The sequence below is a fragment of the Archocentrus centrarchus genome, chromosome 6 (genome assembly GCF_007364275.1).
Source record: "Archocentrus centrarchus isolate MPI-CPG fArcCen1 chromosome 6, fArcCen1, whole genome shotgun sequence".
Taxonomy (NCBI): domain Eukaryota; kingdom Metazoa; phylum Chordata; class Actinopteri; order Cichliformes; family Cichlidae; genus Archocentrus; species Archocentrus centrarchus.
Genome location: NC_044351.1, coordinates 21,397,507 through 21,421,409, shown reverse-complemented (window position 1 = coordinate 21,421,409; position 23,903 = coordinate 21,397,507). Strand labels below are relative to the sequence as shown.

The following is a 23,903-nucleotide window of genomic DNA, read 5'->3' as shown; positions in this document are numbered from 1 at the left end:
CCGTGAGCACCCACCCTGCTCCCTGGTCTTCTCAGTGATATCTGTAGCAGGGCCCTCTCCTACAGTGGTGGAAGCAGTGACCCTGAACGTATACTCAGTGAAGGGAATTAGATCTGACACCAAGTAGGACAACTCCTCAGACAAAACGCTCATCACCTCCTGTCTCACTGTTACTCCTGCAGCATTCATGCAGAAATATGCAAACACAGAATTTATGAACAGTCAAGGTTTTTTTTTTTTATAAACCTGGTTAAAGTGAAGCAAAGCAAAGTTAAGAAAGGCGGTGTTTACTGTTAGCGCTCCCACCTGTGGTACCAGACACAGCCGCACTACGTGTTGAAAAGTGTTCTGTAATTGAAGCATCAAGTGTAGACAAGCGAAGCTGGCCTGGGGTCAGGGCCAAGGGGGCAGAGTCTGAGGTCACATCCTCAGCATGTAATTGCTTTGTAAGCCAGGGTGGAAGTGTAGCAGGTGGCACAGAGGTAAGAGAAAGTGAAGAAGTCCCAGAGACTGCAGAGTCAGAGGACTGCATATTTTGGTTGTCAGAGTTTGAGGCGGTGTCATAACCAAGGCTGGGCCCGTTGGTGGCCATGGGTACGGTGGTTGGTTGAGCATCAGTGTTAGTCATGTGATCAATGCTTCTAAAGCCAGAATGTGTGAAGCTGGAACCAGTAGCACCGGTGGGCAGCGTGCGGTCAGAAATAGTAGCTGTAAACGTCGGTGGAGATGTGATCAGACCAAACTCAGCAGTCCTTTTGTGCCTCAGCAGTCCTTTTGTGTCTCCCTGGACATCAGGTGGACGAGTTTCATTCTCATAAAAACCAGTTGTATTCTGAAGGAAGACAAAAAGAATAACGTTTATATATGAATACGTGGCTCATCTGCTCCTAAATCAATTTCAAATCAAATCTCTGAGCATCAGTGGAAAGTGCTCATTGGTTAAAGCTCTCAAAAATAGATTCTAATGAGAGAATTCCAAGTAGTAAATATTTGTCTAGAGGTGGACTGGATACAGCACCACAGAGTCCATTGGAATCCATGATACGAGTGGGTCAAAAATGCTACCCTTTCAAACGGTATAATCAACTGCAGACTGTTGTAGAGTTTTGCTGAACCATACTGATCTTTGTCATGATTTTACAGCACACTTTCAGAGTGTCTCTTTTTTTTCAGATGTAATGCACTGTACAAGTATTCATGACATAGCAGCATATCACATATCTTTATCTTGTCCAGGAAAGTCCGATTTGGCTGAGCATTTTCAACAGACAGGACTGAATTTTCAGAGCTGTGATACCAATTTTTTTTTAAAGCTGGCTGCATAAAGCTGCGGAGACAAAATCATCTGGCTTACAGCTGTGAGGGTGATGTCTTGTAGCAGAGTTTTCTCAACCAGGACCAGGAGTCTATACTGGATTATGGGACCATTGGGCTGGGCAGGGCTTCTCCAACTTACACGAACTGAGACCGAATCCTCAGCTACTGCCATCAGACCCTGCACTGCACCTGGTGCTACCCTCACACACACACACACACACACACACACACACACACACACACACACACACACACACACACACACACACACAAGCACAAAATGTTTAATGTTCTAATTTTGTCAAATAAACATCAAAAACAATAATTATAATTATCAAGACATTGGTTTATGACTGTCTCACCTTCAGCAGGTGTAATGATGTCTTCCTCTGCTGCGGGACCCACCTCTCCAGCTGCTTTTGCTCGGACAGCTACTCTGTACCTTGTGTAGGGCTTCAAACCAGTAAATGCAAAACGCATATTTCCTGTGCTGTTCTCAAACATAAAACCTGTAAAAATAGAGCAAATTTTAAAACTGTGTTTATTTCTGTGAGCATTACATGGGCATGCATTTGTGTTTGTGCTGAGTCATTATGTATTAACCTGTGGGCCCATAAAGGTAGAGCACATAGGAGAACTTTCCTGTGGTGATGCTGGGAGGGCTCCAGGACACAGAGAGTGATCGAGACGTCATACTGAAAACAGATAAGTTTTGTGGCGGATCTTCTGGAGCTGGAACAGGAATATTTGTTTTCATAAAGTAGTGCTAACATGAAATCAATCTCAGGCAAATATTAAGTAGTATAAGAATATTAAGATTCTAATGCTCATATAATCCAACAGCTTTTTCTTGTTTCTTTTTCCACACCTGATTCTGGCATGCGGACCATAGTGGAGGCTATCTGTCCCTCGCCTTCAGAGGTGAAAGCAGACACCTCAAATAGATAGGCAATGTAAGGTCGTAGCTGATCAACTCCTACTGATATGGGAACATTCCAAGAGGCTGCAGGGGGCACAGCAGAGAGGGTAATGGGTGGAGATGATGCTGTTATCTCAAAAGGACGAAGAGTCGCACTAGACAGGATTTCAGCTGCATCCTAGATACATAAAAACATGTAGGATAAAAAAAGAGAGAAAGTATTTAAGAAAAAACAAATCTAGCCTTGTGTTGTACAGATGCTTGGCATTGTGCATTTGTACTATCTATCATCTTGACAGGAAAGTAGTACATAAAGAGAACACTTCACAACAACAGTACAGTTTAGAAAGAGGGTGAAGGAAAAATAGAGTACATTGCAGTGAGGCAGCGCTCCAGTCATGATGTCCTCCGCATTGACCTCCAACATACGGACAATCTGCCCAGTACGAACCAATCTGACCTTGACAGCAAAGTTTGTGATGAGACCATTGATGCGGTGTGGCAAGAACCAGGTAAGCACGACGAAGGTGTGGTTCTGAGCATATGCTGTCAGATTGGTCACCAGGCCAGGGGCTGCAGGATTCGAACACACATGCAAATTCAAACTAATATACATGCACAAGTAATTTTCTTTTATAATGCAGAGATGCTTGGATCAGATTGCAAGGCTGTGTGCTCGTGTTTGAATACCCACGGGACTCTGCTGTCTTTATGTATAAAGATTTGCTGAATGCTCCTATTCCAGATGGAGATATAGCTGCTACCTAAAGAGAGACAGAGAGACAGAGAACGCGAGTGTTGGTAGGCATAATGATTAATTCATGTTCCTGTCAGTTATCATTTCCCAGTCATGTGCTAATCTCAGGCAGCTAGAACAAGCTGCTGTAGCAGAGTTTATTCAGTGATCCCAGAAATACATAATCAACAAATATATACCATCATATACCATACATGTGAACAGATCTCAACACAGTCAACTGTGGATTCACCTAAAAGGATTTTAGTTTTATACTGGAGTACTATGAGAAATACCATATTATCTAAAAAAAAGAAAAAGAAAAAAATTTTTCTTTAGTTCCTGCCTGAGATCAGAAAACAGTGTGCGCTGTTCGGCTGCTTGCTTTCACCTTGTTTCCATGAAATGGTTCGGAGCGGGATGCTGCAGATTTTCTCTCATTTGGTGGGTATTATCAGTGTTATCTAATCAACAGCGAAGTACAGTATAAGCCCCACCGTGTTAAACAAGCATTGTGCATAATGGATCAGCTGATACAGGTGCAACACAACAGTACAGGTGAGGTAAACATAACTCTGATGTCCTCAGACTTCCTTATTGTTTCCTGTCACCTAACTATCACACCCACTTCACCTGTTCCTACTCAAACTTCCTAGTTTATTTATATTTGGCCTCATGCTAGTGTTCTCAGTCAGTTCCTTACAGAACAAATTGGTTCCTGTTGTTGTTGTTCTGCTTCCCCCCCCTTTTTTATTCTGTTTTCCACTTGCCTACTTGCAAAATTGTTCTCTAATATACCACTTAAATTGTTTATGCCTGCCTGCACATCTTTACTAGGGTCTGTCAGCCGGTCTCTTTGTGCAAAACATGACAAATAGCTTTAGTTGTATAGTGTAAAATTCAGGCTATTTGTAAATGTCAATAACAGAAGAAACTTGTCAGCTTACAGAAGAATATAATGGAGAGGGTAAGCTTGGTAATATACAATTTACAAAACAAAGAAAAGCAATATCACACTTAAGAAAAAAAACAAGCAGAAAATTTACAACAGGGTAGCTATATTCACACGATGAGACAGGGATGTTTGTTATCAGTGCCTCTCTGAACTGAACATTTTCAGCTTCACATCAAAAATAAGTAAATTAAGTTAAAATTTATCTCATGTTCAGCTTTAAAGAAAGACTCTCAAAGGGCTTTGCTTTGAGGAATTATTGTTGAAAAAGACAGAGCAGGAGAGATTTCTGCCCTTCTTACAAAAATACAATGTAACAACAGAGCTTTAATTAAAAAGGTAATCTGTGGCACAAATGCATTTCTATCGGTTCACTGAGAAATCTGTGGGGAAATAATACATCTTATACACAATTTGCTGCATGAGCGTAACACTTAGTCACAAGCGAGAACAGGTATGTTCTATCACAGCATAGCTGAGGAATTTCCTCATGAGCTCAGCTGTGCATATGGTTTAGCGATCCAACGCAGTCAAAGATAAGATGCAGTAACATGATACATGCACACACACAGGCAAATACACTTTGTGCAGCTATAATCTGTATGTGTGTCAAGTTCATTTGGATGAAGGTCATTGCGGGTTAATGAATTCTGAAAACTAATAAGCATGATCACATTCAAGCTCACTGACAACAGACAGTGGAAAGACCCAAGGCTCATCCATAGATCTGTTTACACGCTTAGTAATACAATCGGGATCAATTACCAGTATTCAGCCAGATCAACAGAATAATCAGATCCTTTGCCACATAGTTATACTCACATGACGAGAAAGGGATGTTTGTTAACAACAATCATAGTTTCCAGGAAGTATATCTATTTATTTAATATAATATAAATATTTAATATAAATATTTAACATCCTAAAAAGTAATATTCAAAACCACTACAGGACAGCTTGTTCTGTTTTGATGGAGTTAACTGATTCAATATGGCACTTTGTTTAGTTTGGCCAGTTCAACCTTTATTTAATAAGAGTTCAGAGCATAGACAGCAAAGTGGGAAATGACATAAAGGAAGTGGTGTGGGGCCGACTTGAACCGAGACCCCATGCAACACAGTCAGTTAATGGGTTTGCAGCTCACCCAGGTGAGCTACAGAAGCACCCCCACATGAATCTTTTTAGTTTTACCGATTTGGTGAATTCACCAATTCAACTAACTGTAAACACAACAATAATGGCAAAGTCTTGAATTTTGAATTCTGAATATCATATTCTACCTGAATGTGGTATGTAGATCCTGAAGTGAAGCCTGTGATCAGAATCTCTGGTATATCTATGTACTTGGTCACCTGCATAAAAGAGGGATCAGGGTAAGGACACACCTCCTTGTATCTGCAAGAAGAAGAAAAAAAAATCATTATTTAAGATCATGATATCGCAACTCCCAACATTTCACACTTATGTAAATTATGCAGATGAATGAAAATGCAATTTGTATTCAGGTACAAAATTGTTGTATTCCACTTAACTACACTTATAGCTATAGCTACACTTGTAGCTTACATAATGTTATTTTGTACACCTGCTTCATGATAATGTGGCAGAGAATATTTTACTTTATAGTCCACTACATTTGTCTTTAAAGCTAGTAACTAGCTCTGTGCAGGATGTGCTGATATTTGAATTTTTAACGTTTTAGTTTCATTACAAAACAAGCCTTAAGAAAAGTCTTTCAAAGCATTTTTTTTAAAAAAAAAAAGGCCCAAGTTATCTGATATTGAAAACTTATAAATATTACTTGAATACCACAGTTTCTGGAGACTGAACCACAGCGCTTCATAAAAAAACAAATAAAAAAACTGCAGATAAATGTTCCTACCTTGACTATCCATAAAAGATGCTACATATAAATACAGGATGTATTAGTGATAATGATCCTGTGCAGAGTGTGACTGACATATTGGTGCAGTTGATATATTGGTATCTGTATTTATAACGGCCTATAAATGAGAATTTAAAAAGTGAAGAAGAGACCCTGTTCAGCTATGTTAGGAGTTTTGATGCTGCATAGTTTGTCCACTGGAAGGGACTCAGCCAACACAAGTACAAATGAGTGTAAACGACTTGTTACAACAATAAAACTCAATTGTTTTAAAACAGTATAGTCATATTATCTTAATAAGGACTAATTAATAACCAAACATAACAAATTTAAGGAAATCTGTTTATGATTCGTGCATCTAAAAGAAAAAATAAATATCAGCTGACATATTGGATTTTTAAATCATCAATTATCGGGATCAGTACTGGGCTTAAAAATCCTACATTAATTGGATTCTAATCCTGTGATAATCTGTATATCACACTGGACAGCTGAGCATAACATATTTGTTTGGTACATGTTGCTGATAATCTGCACTTCTACATGAGATTCAAAATGAAAACTGGATATTTCTGGAAACTTGTGTGTGTATAATAAAACAACTATATACAAACCAAGCACAGACAGAACCACTAACAACAGTTTCCAAAACTTTGAGTTTAAGTTGTATTTTATAACACTCTATATCTATCTATCTATCTATCTATCTATCTATCTATCTATCTATCTATCTATCTATCTATCTATATATCTATATATCTATATATATATCTATAGATATATATATATATAGATATATATGTGTGTGTATCTGAGAACTACCTGATGACATATCCTTCGATATTTTTGGCATCGGACGGCATCGTCCAGGAGAGCAGGATGCCATTAGAGCCGACAGGGTCTCCCAACAGGCTTAAAGGGGTGCGAGGAACTAATGAAGAAGGAGAGAACATGATATAAATACAAGCAGCAGAAATATCTGAAATTATACAAATCGCTGTATATTATACTGTATGTGTGTTAATTATTGGTACTTGAGCCCACTGGTGCCTCAGTGGGCTCAAGTATATAATCTCTGTCTTATCTAATCCCTTTATTTCTCCTGTGTAAAATATCACCAATAAGATGAGCTCAGTACACATCTTTTGTTTAATAACTTTTGTATTCTGTAAATGACAGTGTCATTTGAAGAATGGTGTTGTCTATTGTAGACTGATCCTCTTAGTGTTTGTGTATCTGTGTGTGTGTGTGTTGAGCCTGCTTGAAGGCTGTTTTAGGCTGAACCCTGATGAATAAGGCTTTACACAGCAGTGGCATTTCACTGACATTCACTGCAGACCCATTCATCCTGTGGTTCAAAAGCCCAGGCTTAAGTTACCTAAAAGGAATTAAACAGCAAAGTAGGTACACACAAACATGCACACACACCACTACTGTGCCAAATCCTTTTCCTCTGTGTGTGTGTGTGTCTGTGTGTGTGTAATGTATATACAGTGACCAAATACAAGACGAGTACTTTAACACCCAAAAAAACAAAACCTACACAAACAACAACAAACTGTGAGAGTATGTGTGCGTCTTACCACTCCCATTCATGTTGATCATGCGGCTGACTCCAGGGCTGATATTGGAAGAGGAGGCTGCTGTGACTGTTACAGTGTATTGTGTCCCCGGGCTGACATTTACCACATTAACCTGTGGAAGCCGAAAAAAAAAAAGAAAAAAGAAAAAAAAAGAAAACCTACTTTGCACCATATTAAACTCATCAGCAATGTAACACACTGTTTCCCAATTATTTCTCTTTGATGAAGTTTCTCCTTCACCCTAATTAAATGGGAGTTTACGCAACATCACGATTTATAAAAACATCTAAAAAATATAAAATTGTTAACAATTGTTGAAACATTTTTAGGCAACATATAATAAACCTTGTATTGTCTGTTTAGGCTTGCGTAAGTTTAGGTTTAAACTTACTTTGATCTCACATTTTCAATTTCTCTTCAATTTTTTGCAGTAATATTCATCCAAAAGCCTAAATACATGCACGTTACTACTACCATAACCTTAAACATTTCTATTATTTTACTCTATTATACTGCCTGTGACTGAATTACCATAACTTTACTCATTTAGCGGAATCAATTTGAAGGTGGGTTTTAGTGAAAGGATGACAGCTTGCAGTTGCGTTTGTTTGTATTTTCATGTCTGTGAGACAGATGAGCTTCCTGCATTGCTGCCTTTTTGCTTCAGTGCGTGTTGTAGCATCTGTGACATCAGGCTGTTGGATGGCACGCTGCTACACTCATACCTCATGTTACCTTTCAACAAAATGATTAAGCATTATGCCACGAACAGAAAGGGTGCTTTAAAATTTTTCTTACTGTATGTGCATTCATTTACAAAGCTAAACTGTGAGTCTGAATGGTTAGTGTGTTATTGTTAGGTACATGTACACTAAGTTTATAAAAGCCACATAACCAGTGTTCAATTCTTACCTGTGAGTGCATCTGGCCCAGGCAGAGCGTGAGCAGTAGGATGTCTGGGAAGAAGGCCATGCTGGGTATTCGAGTTAGCTTTAGTTTAGTCACAGCAGGTTAGAGGCCTCACCAGTATAGCTGCTTCCAGTATTAGTGCACAAACGCTAGCAGTGGGCTACAGGTAATCCAGCGAGCTGAACAGGGATGACTCCGAGTCTAGAAGCTGGTTCATGGCATTAACGAAGGTTACAGGGTTAGTCGTCCAGGCATTAAATACTGACGGATCTTGCGCTTGAGGTATTCCAAAATTTTTGCATTTCACAAGGAAGGGCAGTGGATCCTTTCATTAGCACAAGGCTAACAGTCTCTCACTGGTCTCTCCCTCTGGGAGAGCTGCTTAAGCAAATGAATGATTCAGGGTTGAGCTCAAGAGGGCAACTTAATAAATAATGAGCTCTATTACTCAACTCCGTGTGCTGTCTATGTGCGGTGTGATGTGTAAGGTTACATTTGGGGGTGGGGTGGGGTGGGGTGGTAGTAACTGACACCTGGCTGCTGGTAAGAACTGGTATGTGACTGGACAAGAGATCTATCTGTGTAGTTTTTTTCTCTTCAACACTGTAACTCTACTGCAACTTTCACTCAAACCCATAACACTGCTTTGATGAGATGAGAAATGCTTTGATGCTAAATAGTTAAACTGCACAGTCTTGCTGTCCCAGTGTCTGTAGTTATGGTACATTTCTTAACTTAATTTAACATTTAAGCAGCACATGTTTCACTTAGTATGTGTGTGTACCTGAATGAATCCATCATGTGCAGGCTGCATGGTGATTTTTCCCTGGTTTGGTAGCAGATTTACTTTGTAGTGATCCACACACCCCACTGCCTGTTCCCAACGCAACGAGAAGGCACATGCAGATATGTTCAAGATACGTAATCCTTGTACAGGGGCTGGCACTCAAGAAGAACATAAAAGGGAAAAATAGTGTCAGCAGAGAGGTGGAGAAAGTTTCTGATATTTATGAAGACACCATCAGTGCATGTATGGTGTCGAGGTGTTGACCAGTTAGCCTCTATAATATCATTTACCTGTAGTTACAGTCAGAAAAGCAGGGCGGCCTGCCGCCACTCCTTTCACTCTTTCAACGCTCACGTTGTAGCTGCAGCCACCCAGCAACCCTGTAACCACAGCAACCTGCTTCTCCTTGGGTATGGTGAGTGTGGTCATGACTGAAGTGTTGGTCACATTCACTCTGTGGAAATCAAACTCTCCATGTGCACTGTCCCAGCTCACAGACGCAGAAGAAGAGGTCACATGATCCAGATAAAGACTGTGTAATCCTGCTGGGCCTGAAACACAATTTAGAATTTTTGTCTCCTGTTTGGGAAGAAGCACCAGACTCTGCGTGTGTTTGTTTCTAGATGTTTTTGCATCACTCACGTGTGCTGAACTCTCTGTCGACCACCTGACTGGTGTCTGAACCCAGCACGCTCTGAATGCTGACCCCATAGTCTGATCCGGGGATCAAATCCTTGAACTCATAACTTGTGCCCTGGACAAGCACCTCGATCCATGACTCCCTGTTCGCAGACAGCAGGCCAAAAAGAAGCTGAGAAAAAACAAAATCCGTTATTAAAATCACATTTCAACGAATGACAGCAAAAAACATGACAGATTATATTTCCATTTTTTCTATCATATTTTAAACATTGTTCATTTTTTTTCTACTTTAAATAATAACTCATTATGGATTTTTGCTGTGTGTGTCTGTAATGTGCTTGGTCATTCTTCCTGGCCGCGGCTCTGTGGGGTCATATTTCTCTGAAGTAACCAAATCCGTGGAGTGCCAACAACAGTCGCTTAGTAACAAACAGGTGAATGTAGAACTTGACCAAAGTGACATACTTTTACCCATCAATCATATCAATCAATATTTTGAGGTATGTGTTTGTAAATCACATGACAAAAACACAGCACTACATGATGACATCTGGACATATACAGTTCTGTGCATGTCTCACCTTGTACTGCATCACCTGTCCTGGTGGCGGTTTCCAGGTGACAGACACAGATGTCACTACCTCTTCTGAAAGAGTGACTTCTCGTGGCACCTCGGGAGCTTGAGACAAGATGCTTATTAGCATTTGACACCACATACTGACACCTAGCAAAATAAACTTCCTTTGTGCTTTACTGGTTCAGTTCACTTTGAACCAACAGGTTCAAAGTGAGGATGTATTCAGACTCTTTATTAGAAGTAGCAATACTGCAGTATAAAAATGGTCTTTTAAAAGTAAAAGTCCAGTAAGTAAAAGTTTGAATTTCTCTCAAAATTATTTTCTTTCTTTCCTTTTTTTATACACATGCACATGTGTGTACCGCAGTGTGTACTACATATGTTACTTACTAGTATGGAGGGTCATAGTAGCGGGTTTACTTCTTCTGTCCCCACTGATGGTAATAACTTCAACTGTGTATTGGCTCCCAGAAGCAAGGCACTTGAAGCAGAATAATCTGTGCGCGCGCGCACACACACACACACACACACACACACACACACACACACACACACACACACACACACACACACACACACACACACACACATACACTGCTTTAGCAATCAGTGTTTTTAAGGAGAAGCTTCAATCTGATGATTGCAGTAATTTGTGTACTGGCTAAGAATAAAGGAAACTGACCCAGGCTTCTGATAAGATGTGGACAGCTCTTGAGTGTTGGTTCTGTTTTTGATCGACAGGATGAGTGCAGTCACCATTCCCCTCATCATACTCCAACTAATGCATATTGATGATGTTGTTTTATTGACAAGAGAGATCTCCACTGTGCTGGGAGCTGACACACCAAAAAGTAATAGTTAACAGAAAAGAAAGACAAAGAAATGATTGTGTGTATGTATGTATTTACCTGCAGTAATATTAATGGTAACTGGTGAGCTGTCGGTAAAGGACTCCTTCTCTGTCCGCACTTCAAATTGGTAGAGTGAGCCTGGAGTAAGACCTGAAAACACTGCGCTCTGATGCAATACCTTCTGCACCTGCAGCACACAATTCAGATAAGCAACAAAGTTTACCAAGACCCTTATAATTATAATTCTTTCAGAAGTGCATACATTAATATTGGATAAATAAAAACATTACTGTTTACCATAAGTCTCCCCTGAAGCTACTTCTGACTAGTGCCATACTGAAGGCAATTTATTTCAGTGGGTGTGAAAACTTCAGATTTAATTATCCAGCCAGACACTGAAAAGTCGTCTGGGAAATCAAATACAGGCTTCAGTAGATACGCTTCCTAAACAGGTGAAAAGATTCACATACTGCATTTTCAAGAGGTTTGTTTTGTTTTGTTTTTTACCTTCTGTGAGTGTTCACAGTTGAGGCACATGACCTCATAGCTGTGATCCTGTCCTGGTGCAGGATCCCAAAGCAACTCGACAGATGTATCTGTCACCACACCTTCCCTCACTCTTATAGGAGGAGCCAGACCTGAAGTTACAAAGCATATGTTACAACCTATTAAATGACATTTGATCTACCATACTGAAAGCAGTGGCCACATTTAACCCTCATTAAAAGTTCTAATAATTTATGTAAACACAGGATGAATTATAAGTTTGTTTTAGAAATAGATTTAAAGATTTTATTAATTCAGTAAACCTAAACTCTTCAGGAAATGTGTGTTATAGCCTGACATGGGGTTTGCCACAAAGGGATCACAATACAATATCTATCACACAATATAATAATGTCTTTACAGTTTTGAGCATGACCTCAGTGATGCATAGTTTTATGATCATTAAATGTTATAACTAAAAATCTCAAAAAAAAAAAAGAAGCAGTGAAATCGTGTCAAGATTAGAATGGATTAAATTTTAAATCGAATTACTGAAATCTGCATGAGATGATGAAAATGTACAACCAGCTTTTAAGTAAAGCCAAATGAGGACTGCAAAAAAAAAAAAATCCCTCTCCATATTATGGTGAAGCATCCAGCATCCACAAACAGTAAACAGAAAAAGAGATTTATATTTGGAAATGAACTTCAGCCACAGAACTACATTTGGTACCTTCTCAGGAATTTCTGGCTGGCTAATCGCAATCATGGGCCCATCAACAATTTATTACTGAGTGAGGTACACAGCAAGAGTGGCTTGGTGTTTCACATGACTGGATTCATACAATCCATCTGGAAGAATTGGTACAGTTACAGTAAATGCATAGAAGCCAGGAGACTGACTTAGCTACTTAAGGGTATTCAACCTATTCACTCCTTTGGTTACACTGGCTGCATGTTTACACTTGTGTTCGTACTGCATAATTGATTATTTTGATACATTTGTTATAGATCTGATACACAATGCATACCTCTGCAATCTATCAGCAGACATCCATTATTTTTTGGTTTCTTCAGACCATAAATTCTACAGTTTTCTTTTTGTTTGCCTTTCTTATCTCATAGTTCTTTCGGACTTTTAAATTCTGTTATTATATATCTGTTTGTTTCTTAGGCCATTATGGGTTTGCAGTTTTCAGTTATGCACCTTTTTGTAGTGTTGCCTGAGGTGGCATTTTCAGGCCTCCTTAGTCTGAATTATGTGCTTGGTCATAGTTTATTCTCATTTGATTACTATGTTCTTCTTTGTGCCTCCGTGTTGGTTTACTTTTGTGCCAAGCTCACGTGTCTTAGTCTTCGTCTCTGTGTTTGCCACTTCCTGTCTCATGTTGATAGCGTCTTGTCCCGTGTACAGTGTGTTCAGTTGTGCTTCCCCTGGTCTTGTTAGTGTGATTCTGTCCACCTGTTCTCCCCAGCTGTATCCACTCTCCTCCCGTTAGCCCTTGGGTATATATTGTCTGTGTTTTCATCAGTTCTTTGTCGTGTCATTGTCAGCAGCACCCGTCATGGTGGTGTGTTTGTCTGTTCCTTGTTCAGCCTGTGCCCCATGGAGGTTTTTGTAGGCAGTCTGGGATTTAAGCAGTAAAGCCTCTTCAAGTTAACGTCTGTCTGCCGAGTGCTGCATTTGGGTCCAAACTCTGCCTACCACACCGCCCACCATGACATTTTAAGTGCAACGTGGCCTTTCTGTCTTTCAGGCTTAACAGTGCTTTACCTCTCGTTTTATGTTCTGAGGGTCTGACCCTGAGGTCTTCTCTTAATCTTTGACAAAGGTATTAGCATTCCTGACTTTCTGCACAGACATAAAGGTTCTTTTTGAATTTCTTCACTATGTACTGTAAATGATTTTTAGATCATCCAAAACACTTGTTTGTAGAGTCATACGGGCTATGTGCCATTTTCCAGTTTTATGTACATTTTTAGGAAGAATAACAACTCCGACATCTTTCTGATAGATTTTTTTTCTTTCTTTAAGCCTCATTACTCTCTTCATCATTTGGATAATTATCTCTTTATTCATCATATTTACAGACTACTTTGCCTCAGTCTGAAGGGCAGCTCTCTCAATCAGTCCTCGCCTATTTTGCACATCAACTCTTAATGTTGCAGTTTCAACTACCACCGCAAAATAGGCACTTTTAATCAAAAGTGATATATTGTAGCTCTTAAGAGTTCTTTCTATGCTTGAGTAAGCTTACTCAAATTAAAGCTGTGATGACATTTTATAGGCCTTATCCATTATTTGATTCAAATTGAATTTGCTAAAGCATAGCACCTGAAGAACAAAAACACGTATACCTGCCTACCATCTGGACTGTATGTGACTAATGTGTTCTTAGTTATGTGAAATAGCATAAATACTGGTGTTTTAAGGCCACTTTTATTAAGATAGCATAGTGGAGCTGCTCATATCATTCTGACACCTCCAAGATAGAAGCAGTTTAAATGCAGTTCTTGTTACTGGCACTCTGAGTAGTGCATGCATTAGTATATGCTAGTACTGACAGCGATGACTCACGTGTTGTAAAGAGGCGGCTGTAGTACGGCGGTCCCATCTGCTTTTGGCTCATGCTGTGCACACTGAGCTGGTACTGTGATCCTGGAGTGAGGTTGCTAAAGTTTACAAGATGAACGTGAGCAGGGAGGGAGTACCAGTCACACACAGAGCTGCACAATCCCTTGCAAACAGTGTCCCACTCTCCAGGACATGCACATATTTTTACCCCATCCATCAGACCAAGCTGTGGATGCTGGATGTACAGTTGTGCATAGCTTGTACCCACTGAGACAGGCACTGCTATCTGCACTGGCATTGGAGCTATATACACAAAGATAGACAAAAAGAGACAAAGACAGAGCAATAGCCAGGTAAACAATAATAAAAAAAATAAACTGCAATACATCTCATTGGACACTTTTATTGTTTCTCTTACCTGTGGTGTGTATGACGCTAGACCTCTCGCTCCTGTCATTTCCGCTCACAGCAACAACTCCAATTTCATAAGTCTGACCAGGAGTAAATGTGCCCAAGTTAAAACACATGGATCCGTTTACCCAGAATGCATCTGAGCTGGTCTGGTTTAGCCACAACAAAGTAGCCGTGGGACTGTTGAGAGGGTGGGATGTGATAAAGTAACCATCTGGAGGATCACTGGGTGGATTGTTGCAGCAGACAGTCAGATTTCTGTTCCTAGTGCTCAGCACCACCAGGCCACTGGGAGCCTTCACCGCTAAGAGGTACAAATAGGCATTATTTGAAAAACAGTGGTTAAAGAGTTACACATCATGTGGCATTCACACCACCAAGTGTCTTCCACTTCACAACAAAATTTAAGTAAATTGGACAAATTTAAAGGCTACGTACATGAGCAAGCAATACATAGTATAACTATTTTCTGATTATTAAGTCTCCATATGCTCATTTTGCCTTATTTTTGCAGTATTTGCAGCAATCACAAATAAACTCTACAGTAAAATATTACAAGACCACTGCTAGAATGCAAACTTAGTTTGAGCATGGTGCATGGGAGTACATACTGTAGTACAAGCTTTTAGAAACTTTCTTTAAAAACAGAATCAAATCTATACATGCTTACCAGTCTGTACAATTAGAGTCGCCGGTCCACAGCTCCCTATCCCATGCTGGGCAACTGTGTACACTTCAATCCTGTATTTCCTGTGAGATTCCAGCCCTCCAATTACCGCAGTGTAAGACTGTAACCCGGATGACTTGGAAATGTTGGTCATGCCAACTACACCATCCTGTCTTGAAGACATGTCCTCATATCGTACAACAAAAGTCCATCCAGCCACATACTGTGCATCAGGCAGCATCCAGTGAATGTGAATATGACTGGCTGTAATGGGGCCAACAGTGATATTTTGAGCAGGATGAGGTCCTGTAAGAAAGACAGTGTAAATATTCAAAGTCAGCCTCGATTAGTATAACCTTCTGTGACTTATGTACTGTATGTGGTGGGTTGTCAGCTGACTCACTAGTGTATGCAATTTGTGTTTGTCCCAAGCTCCAGGTGAAGCCAGCAGGGTGAGAGGCTTGAAGGGTAAAAGAGTAAATGCTTCCTGGAGATAAACCTGCTAAAGTTACACCTCTAGAGGAAATTGAAATGGGGACCCTGACAATTTTTTTAACACTGTTCCGGCTCTTTGTCCCGATTTTGTCATCTTGCTTCATGTGCCTATCTTTTTCACCTTGATCCCACTCTCCATATTCCTCCTCTCGGTACTGCAGGAATGCCTCAAATGATGAAAGAGCGGGTGAGTTATAGAGTGAGAGATCACTCCAACGAAGCTCTACCTGGTCTTCTGTCACCTGAACCAAGTCAAATGAGAATGAGGCAGGAGCTAAAGGTGCTGTAAAAGAGAAAGAAACAATATCTTAAAAACCTGAAAAGAAAAATGAGTGACAGAAGCACCCACAGATTACATGGTTTGAATCTGTAAGTGCTGTACAACATCACAAGTGAAATGTTGTGACGTTTCCGAATTATATAATTACCTACAAGTTATTTATTAATAAAGCTGTAGTGCACACGTTATTTACTTTGATACTGGCAGATGTAAGGTAAGGGGATGTTACAGAAGAATGGAGTGAAAAAGTATCCCAGCCCTGTGGCATTCCTCTGAAAGGCAAAGCAGTCTGTCTGGTTGGCTGGCAGCAGAGACTTCATAGTGTTTGTTCGGTTATATGATGAGCCATCAGACCAGAGAAGCCGGCCCTCCTCCTGTAGGGCAAGAAAGAGGCAGACATCACCAGCCACATGCAGTTTAAGCATGAAAAACAAGCTTTCCCTCTGAAGAGCAACTGCTGCAGAGACACTTTGTCAAAGTGAACAACTTTTTATTTTATTATATCCAACTTCTTAATGGTGGCTTGCAGAAGTTTTCTAACTAAATTATTTTAACAAAACTTTAGAAAAATCCTACCAGGAATATTTTCATTATGCCTCACTTGCTAAGTATATTTCAAATAAATTTACATATTGGCTAGGATTTTTTTCTTCATAAAAGCATATTCATAATTACTTAAATGCAAAAACTTTGGTTTTTTTTTTTCTTCTCAGAGTTTAATTTAAAATGCAGAAATCTGTTATTCAGGAAAGTTTAATTATACAGCAGGACATGTTTAAATTTAATGTCCTGCAGCACATTAAACAACCACTTAACCCTTGAGGATATGAAAGTTATGATTTTCAATGTATTTAATCAAAATGTTTTTTAGACAGTCCTCTCTAAAGTACTATGTGCTTAGAAACTCATGACAATTCTCAAATGTGATCGTTGGTCACTGTTCTAATAAGACAACAACAAAAAATAAAGCAATAATAAATGCTGCTATTCATCAGGGCTCACCCTGATAGAATTAACATGCTTTAAAAAAAAAGATAAGATAAATAAAAAGTTCATCTGTAATAAGGCTACCTGCTGGTCATTAAGTCCAGTCCATAGCAGCAGCAGGTTGTTCTGGGACAGTAGGTAAGAAGATATGAAAAACACATCTTCCAGGATCTTAAGGTTAGCCAGGTGACTTCCAACTGCCAGGTCTGAGCAGCTACGCTGTGCACCACTCCAGGTCAAGCCTGTTCTTCTCACAGTGTAGCAGCTTCTCCCAAAAGCCATCCAGCTAGGTATGCACTGAGCTGGAAACAGACATTTCAATCAACCAAGAACACAAATTCCCATCTGCAGTCACTTTAAAAGGTTAATAAGTGAGCTGTGGTCACACAATCACAGGATTACTAATGTCTACAATACCTGTTTCCAGAAGAATTCTGACTCTCTGCTTCAAGGTCATATTAAACTGTTTGAAGTATGTTGTCACCGTGACTTTGGCCTTGAAGCGTGTGCCCGGCTGTAGACCTTTCATTGTATACTGGGATTGTATTTCTGAGGAGTTTATGTTGAAGATGTGCATGACAGATTCTGTGCGTGTATTGTACAGGCTTATGGTGGACAGGCTCTGCTGCCTGTGAAATTTCCATGTCAGGAGGGCGGTAGTGGTTGTGCTGTATACATTAAAAGAGGACAGGGACACGGGACCTGTTGAGACACAACAAGGGATGAACTGTTAACATTATCAAACATGACTGAAATGTAATATGTGGTGTATGGACTCAGACTTCATAGACACTCACGGAAGTGAAAGGTCTTTGTCTCGAGCAAGGCGTCACTCCTGCTGGCTCTCAGTGTGATGTTATACCCCTTTTGATCCTCAGCCATTTTCAATGATATCTTGCAGTGATGGGAGCATACTGAATGATTGAAGAGCTCCACGTACACCTGCAAAGATGTGACAGAAAACGAGAACAGAGTAAACGTTATGAAAACAAACAAAACTTAATACGATTTTTACTGCCGTTTTTTTATCATTACCACTGTTCTTACCAGATGGTTACTCGCAGGTCTGCAGGTGACTGTGTAGCTGTCTGGAGCTTGACTGGAGGCCTGAAATACAACTTCAACCTCAACGGGGTTTGAATGTTTTTCACAGGTCAGCAAGACCACCTGTGGAAAAAGGAGTGAGAGTGAATGTTTGCTGAATAATTAGCACTAAAAAGTGTGTCCGAAATTGCTATGTACCATGTAAATTAAATATTATTGATGCAGGTTGAAAAATAACTGAACCTAAAAGACACAGAAAGTAGTATTAACTTCTTTACAGATGAACTGACAATGTGCAGGTATATCTTACCTGACATAAACTTGCTAGTAACCACAGACGCTGTGTTTGAGCCATTGGGGATGTCAATCCATCTCATTTAGCACACCTTCCAGGAGTCCGTCACTGATTCACATGGATACATGCAGTCACTTCCACGGCCAGACGCAACAGATCCTTCCTCTCTTCAGCCATTGGTTGCACAAAAAGAAAATCCAAGACAGCTGTGCGTAAACATCAGTTGTGGAAAGTCCCAAACTATTTTGGTCGCTGACGCAAAACTGAAGAACAAGAAAAGTTAACGGGTTGAAACGTTTTGGAATTTCTTTTGTGAAACTTTCAAAGTTTTACTCAGTTCGGTTACAGCTGCCTCGACATGTTAAGGCCTAGGGGAATCTCTATAGGTTTACTTCACGTTTACGCAGAGCCAAGACTTTGAATTTAGCGCGCACTCAAAGCCAAAGTTTCCTCGAGAAGCAAGCTTTAAGTGAAGGAGGCAGTCTTCCTGTGCGTGTGTGCGTGTGGGTTGGGGGGGGTGGCGAGGGAGAGAGAGAGAGAGAGCGAGGGAGAGAGAGAGCGAGGGAGAGAGAGATTGTGGGTGTATTAATTCAACCCAATTTGTTCTGCCCCTTTGTCGGGATAAGAGCACTTTACCATGACAACCCTGGGCACATGGCCACTCCAGCGCTGGGCTCCTGAGGAGAGGAGAAGTGGGGCGATGGAGATGTGGGGCATACTGAGGCGAAGAAGATGTGGTGGGGTTTTATGAGCAATTGAGACGTCTTCACAGGGCAAAGCGGCCATACTTCACGCCTCTGGAGTAACGGCCAGCCACTCAGTCAGAGCAGACAGTTCATGGCTGTTTTCATGACTTTATTTAACCTCTAAAATAAGCATGTGCTGCAAATTGCTCCGAGCATTGCAGTGGTGAGAATGGTTTGGCTCTGAAGCCGGGTGTGGTGGGAGCACTGGCCCATGTGGAATGACAGGAATGTGAAAGGGAGAAATGATTGACAGGCAAAGAGCTGAGACTACTAAGGGGTTCTGTTGTGAAGAGGTGACTCCCACTCAGCAATAACCTCTAAAAAGTGAAACATAAATATATGTCAGCACTATTAATGCTGAACCTGGATGTTTGTGTGTGTGTAATAAAGGTTTAATGAGAGAACGTGGAAGGGAGTATAAAAACATTGTAGGTCATGAGGACAGTCAGTCTTGCAATCATTTAGACAACAGCACTGTTAAATCTTTTATTAAACTACTTTACTGTAAGAACAAAAAAGAGGGCAAAAATCACATTTTAAAAAGAAATTCAGCATTTCTAAGAAAGCTAAGCAAAAAGGCTTAATGAATCTTCTAAGACAAACCAAAATTCATATACAGTGTTTGAACACAACATCTATTTTTTTTTTAAACGTGGAAATAAGTTCATATACTATAGGATAAAAGGCTTATGGTACCATCAGCTGAAAGCACTAGAAGCTGAATGGGCTGGGACTGCAGGACTTAAAGAAAATCAGACTAAAGTGCAAGAAAGCTATTTTTAAAGCAAGCTCCCACTTAATTCAGTTATTTTCATATATTTTAGTTACAACTATGACTCAAAGTCAGTGTTGCAAAGTATATTCAAGACAAAAAAAAAACAAAAAAAACATGGCTGCTTTTCATGCTTGTCCATTAGTAAAATAATATTCAGATATCCCTCAACCCCACCCAGTTATTTATACATTCTCTTGTCTCGCTCTCATTCAGTTGTTTTTAGTTCCACTGGCACGAACAGTCCAGAGGCTCTTGGAAGTTGTACTCCACGACCGTGGCATTGCGAGAGCAGTAGAGTGTGACGGAGCGGGTTTGCAGTCCACTCTCCCGGCAGCATTTACAGAATCTGGCATGACTGTTGATGTTAAAGTTGAATATGGTGGCCGACGGGCATTTCCCATCACAGGAATACACTGTAACCTGTAAGAGGAAAAGCATATTGACAGGGGGGGCCTTTACTAAACAACACATAATCGGAATTAGTCAAATTTATTTAAAATTCTATTTGCACAGACTCTGCCTCCTCATTTTCACACTTGAATATCTCTTTTCTCCCTCACCGGTGCGTTGCTCCTGCAGTCGTCCTTTCTAATGGTAGTCCGAATGGCCACACGCTTACATGTCCTGCCATCCTCTTTACCTACAAGGTTTTCACACATAAATAAAACACCCACACTATATTTCTTCCAGAGTAACTCTCAGGAAGAACTATAAGCAATCTCAGAGTAACAATACATCCCTAACCCACCATACCTTTTTTAGATTTTTTTTTTATAACATATGAGAAGATTCAAGTTCAAATATACAGCGACTATAATATTCTCACTTTCAAACACACTTTAATCATTGTGATACAGAGACCTCACATACACCCTGAAATGCCTATTGAGTCAGGCTCTTTGTTGCTCAGCAGTAGGAGCTTACTTTGATTGACAGTTTGGTGATGGGTGGGAGAGCGGGGACACAGGTCTCACAGCAGAGTTCCACTGAATGGCTACTGACCTTAATTTAACCTTACTTTTAAACCAATCAAAGTTAGTCAAAGGAATTTTGTGCAATGCATGAAAAAAAATAGAGGATCTCTGCTTCCTCTTAATAGATGTCTGGGCAATACTGAAGCTTATATTGTTTCACAACAAGTGTCATTTTCATTTCATCAAGCCTGTTCTATTCCAAATAACTTAAAATGTTTTGCAGGTTATACTGTGTTTTAAGGATTTGACCAAAAATGGAGAGAGGAAATGAAAAGTCAAGGCACACAAACACTGAAATAGACGCAAAAACACACACATTCAGAATCTGAAAATGCAAGTGAATGAGTCACTGAGAGTAAGGATGGCAAAGAATCATTGCAAGTCGGAATAGTGCAAGATGGTGGTACCTGTGTCACAGTTTGTACTACCAGTAGGCGTTACAGGTTTAACGGTAAATGGTAAAACACCCACTCCAGAACCTGGGAGCATCGTTGGGACCGCAGCCATCCGGTTCAAAGAACGTCATGAGAACACAAGGTTATGTTTTGATCAGACAACACAATTTAATGCCACACACAAACACACAGCGGATGGAATCAGTGCAGCCGGCATGCACATGGATATCCCTTTTTTTTTTTTTTGGGTCACTCCGGGCAGCCAGCCAAGGAACACAGTCATTTGATGTACTACAAAGCTCAACAGGGCAAACTCTATAACCCCTGCACCATCTCACATCTTCGGTGGTAAAACGATCACAGTGGAACACCTCAGTTTGCCAAACAGCAAGAACACTGCTAAAGCAGGCAAGCGGGCAAGGCTGCAATGCTGAATCCAAAGAGAGAGAAAATCTCACCACTGCATGTTTATAAAGGATTTCATCCACATACCTCAGAAAATACTATTGCACAATTTTTTTTTTTGCAAAGTAAACATGAAGAATAGTTCACAGATGTTCACCTCTAAAGTACAAACTCAGGAACTTATGAGTGTAGAGAAATATCTTTGGATTTATTTGTTTTTATTTCCTTAAGGTTTCCAACAAGTATTTCTTCAGTCTATGCTGCAGTAGCTCTTGAATATGTGAACAGAAGGTTTTGGGGACACCACGGAAAGCCAGGGACTCTGAAATGTACTCATAGCCCAGTAGGCTTTATCTTCACCCTCTACAAAAAGGCCACACCCCCAACCATTCAGCCAATAAGCCCATCCACTGCCAAGCAACAAGACGCTCACCCCTCTAATTGACTGCTCAAAGCAACACCAGAAGCCCCGAATAAATTTGGAGACTCACATGTCCTGCAGCAGCCATCCACATAGCTCTGAACAACACCGCCATTCTGCAAGAGAGATAAGACATGAAAGCAAAAACATCCAAAAAAAATGAGGCCTCAGTAAACTTATAGTCAGACACAGAGTATAAGTAGTGGTCCTGACCTGAATACATTCTGTATCATTGAAAGGTGGGCAAACCACCCCAGAGGCAAGTATCACCGCTCCCACTGCAGTTTCCATGCAGTCGTAACGTGTGCAGTTCTCCACCCAGGAACTCCCTGCCTGCACACACAGTCAGAATTAGCGCTGCTGAAAAAAATGTTGCTTTGAGTACACGTGGATGTGGAGCTGCTTGTTCTTACGGTGAAAAGCTCTGTTGTCCCATTTTCATTTGTGAAAGTGCAGGAGATATTTTTACACGAACCACAGCACACCTGAGGGTCTGTAGATGGTACATACACCTGGTGCTGTTGAAGTTAAAGGAGAGGAGGCCCAACAGAAAAGAAAATATAAGAGGATGAGATGCGGTGTAAATAAAATTGTCAGAATACTACTCACATTTATGTAAGCTATAGAAATGTATTGAGTACAAAGGCTGTAATCAAACAAAAAGCGTGGTTACGTACTCTTCAACCAGTTTATAGGTTGGGGATTGGGAGGGAAATGAAAGCCTAACTCAAACATGAATCATCCTAGCACAGACATATTAACCCACTGTTTTTAAATGGCAGTTGTTGAGCCGTGATATGCAAACTGCTGCAAAGTTTTCACATAACTTTTTTGTCATCTGTTTTACCGAAATGAAGTCACACTTCTTTGACATACTGTTAATTATTTTGGAGCTGACTATGAGTAAAAGTATAGTAAATGTAAAGGTTATTTATGGTAGCAATCAGCATTTGGTTAGGGTGAGTTCACAGTTGAGAAAATGAGGGGTTTTTTTCCACATGTAGTCTGTTACTACCACTGCCAAATCAATCCCTAAAGGCTGTTGATGTAGCACTTTTCTCCTTATGAAAGTAACACAAGTGATTGTCCAATCAATGAAAGCGTGATTGGATGAGCGAACACTGGGCAATCAACTGACCATTCAAACCTGATCCCTATTGGATACATACTGGTCCACATTTTTGGGAGCAGTTGACAGAGGTGATTTCCATGGCATAATAACCCGTGTCTGGATCTTTATGATGCAGGCACTGGACAGTGTAGCACAGTTCTCCCTCAAAGTACTGAACCAGAGACTGGCCTGGGCCCAGCACTGTCACCCCTTGGAAAAGACAAACCTCTGCCTTCTCTGCACACACACAAACATGGGAGAAATAATTATGCTGTATGTAATATGGTAAAGATTTAAGCTGTTGAGCAATGTGGAAATGTGGAGTAGAATTAAATGAAATGGATTTCTGCAGTTTAGTCTGCTGTCACACTATTATCAGGTGTCTGTGTGCTTTCAAGCGTGAGTTACACATACGGCATGTATGCTGAGGACAGCCGCAGTTGGCGTTGCTGTCTGGAACCTCCACCAGCACCTCCCCCTGAGAGAAAACAGATTGCTGACTTAACTGAATTTGCTCACTTTTTCCTCCTACTTGTAAAAACTTGATTAGACAGTGACTTCTGATTCAGCTTTTTGCTGACTTACCACCTGACAGATGGGGAGAGAACTGTCCTCACATTGGCATTCTGGACGTTAAAAAAAAAAGTGGAAGAGAGAGGTAGCGTGAGCTTTATGCAA

The 23,903-nt window shown here is 40.3% G+C and overlaps 2 protein-coding genes across 3 annotated transcripts in view; both read right to left on the bottom strand.

Annotated features, from left to right (window-relative positions):
• ptprq (protein tyrosine phosphatase receptor type Q) overlaps positions 1–18,819 on the bottom strand; it is a 62,797-nt gene extending 43,978 nt beyond the window's left edge. The window contains exons 1-29 of one of the 2 annotated variants that reach the window (XM_030730562.1): positions 18,414–18,819; positions 18,107–18,226; positions 17,857–18,001; positions 17,477–17,761; positions 17,144–17,361; positions 16,266–16,446; positions 15,701–16,075; positions 15,301–15,603; positions 14,638–14,934; positions 14,223–14,522; positions 11,666–11,796; positions 11,216–11,345; positions 10,990–11,143; positions 10,698–10,804; positions 10,312–10,409; positions 9,731–9,899; positions 9,379–9,639; positions 9,086–9,246; positions 7,393–7,504; positions 6,632–6,740; positions 5,205–5,319; positions 2,931–3,000; positions 2,610–2,809; positions 2,186–2,414; positions 1,921–2,049; positions 1,680–1,826; positions 1,355–1,512; positions 307–832; positions 15–176 (exon numbers count right to left, since the gene is read on the bottom strand). In XM_030730562.1, coding sequence (XP_030586422.1) covers positions 15–176; positions 307–832; positions 1,355–1,512; positions 1,680–1,826; positions 1,921–2,049; positions 2,186–2,414; positions 2,610–2,809; positions 2,931–3,000; positions 5,205–5,319; positions 6,632–6,740; positions 7,393–7,504; positions 9,086–9,246; positions 9,379–9,639; positions 9,731–9,899; positions 10,312–10,409; positions 10,698–10,804; positions 10,990–11,143; positions 11,216–11,345; positions 11,666–11,796; positions 14,223–14,522; positions 14,638–14,934; positions 15,301–15,603; positions 15,701–16,075; positions 16,266–16,446; positions 17,144–17,361; positions 17,477–17,761; positions 17,857–18,001; positions 18,107–18,226; positions 18,414–18,458 — 5,437 coding nt within the window. In that variant the 5' untranslated portion in view covers positions 18,459–18,819. Of the gene's footprint in view, positions 1–14; positions 177–306; positions 833–1,354; positions 1,513–1,679; positions 1,827–1,920; positions 2,050–2,185; positions 2,415–2,609; positions 2,810–2,930; positions 3,001–5,204; positions 5,320–6,631; positions 6,741–7,392; positions 7,505–9,085; positions 9,247–9,378; positions 9,640–9,730; positions 9,900–10,311; positions 10,410–10,697; positions 10,805–10,989; positions 11,144–11,215; positions 11,346–11,455; positions 11,488–11,665; positions 11,797–14,222; positions 14,523–14,637; positions 14,935–15,300; positions 15,604–15,700; positions 16,076–16,265; positions 16,447–17,143; positions 17,362–17,476; positions 17,762–17,856; positions 18,002–18,106; positions 18,227–18,413 lie in introns of those variants that run through there. The other variant, XM_030730563.1, reaches the window with a different exon arrangement.
• A 994-nt stretch (positions 18,820–19,813) lies between these two features.
• Positions 19,814–23,903, bottom strand: part of otogl (otogelin-like) — a 29,546-nt gene continuing 25,456 nt past the window's right edge. The window contains exons 50-57 of the mRNA XM_030731504.1: positions 23,811–23,851; positions 23,640–23,703; positions 23,284–23,462; positions 22,528–22,632; positions 22,328–22,447; positions 22,185–22,230; positions 20,480–20,559; positions 19,814–20,339 (exon numbers count right to left, since the gene is read on the bottom strand). Coding sequence (XP_030587364.1) covers positions 20,139–20,339; positions 20,480–20,559; positions 22,185–22,230; positions 22,328–22,447; positions 22,528–22,632; positions 23,284–23,462; positions 23,640–23,703; positions 23,811–23,851 — 836 coding nt within the window. The 3' untranslated portion in view covers positions 19,814–20,138. The remainder of the gene's footprint in view (positions 20,340–20,479; positions 20,560–22,184; positions 22,231–22,327; positions 22,448–22,527; positions 22,633–23,283; positions 23,463–23,639; positions 23,704–23,810; positions 23,852–23,903) is intronic.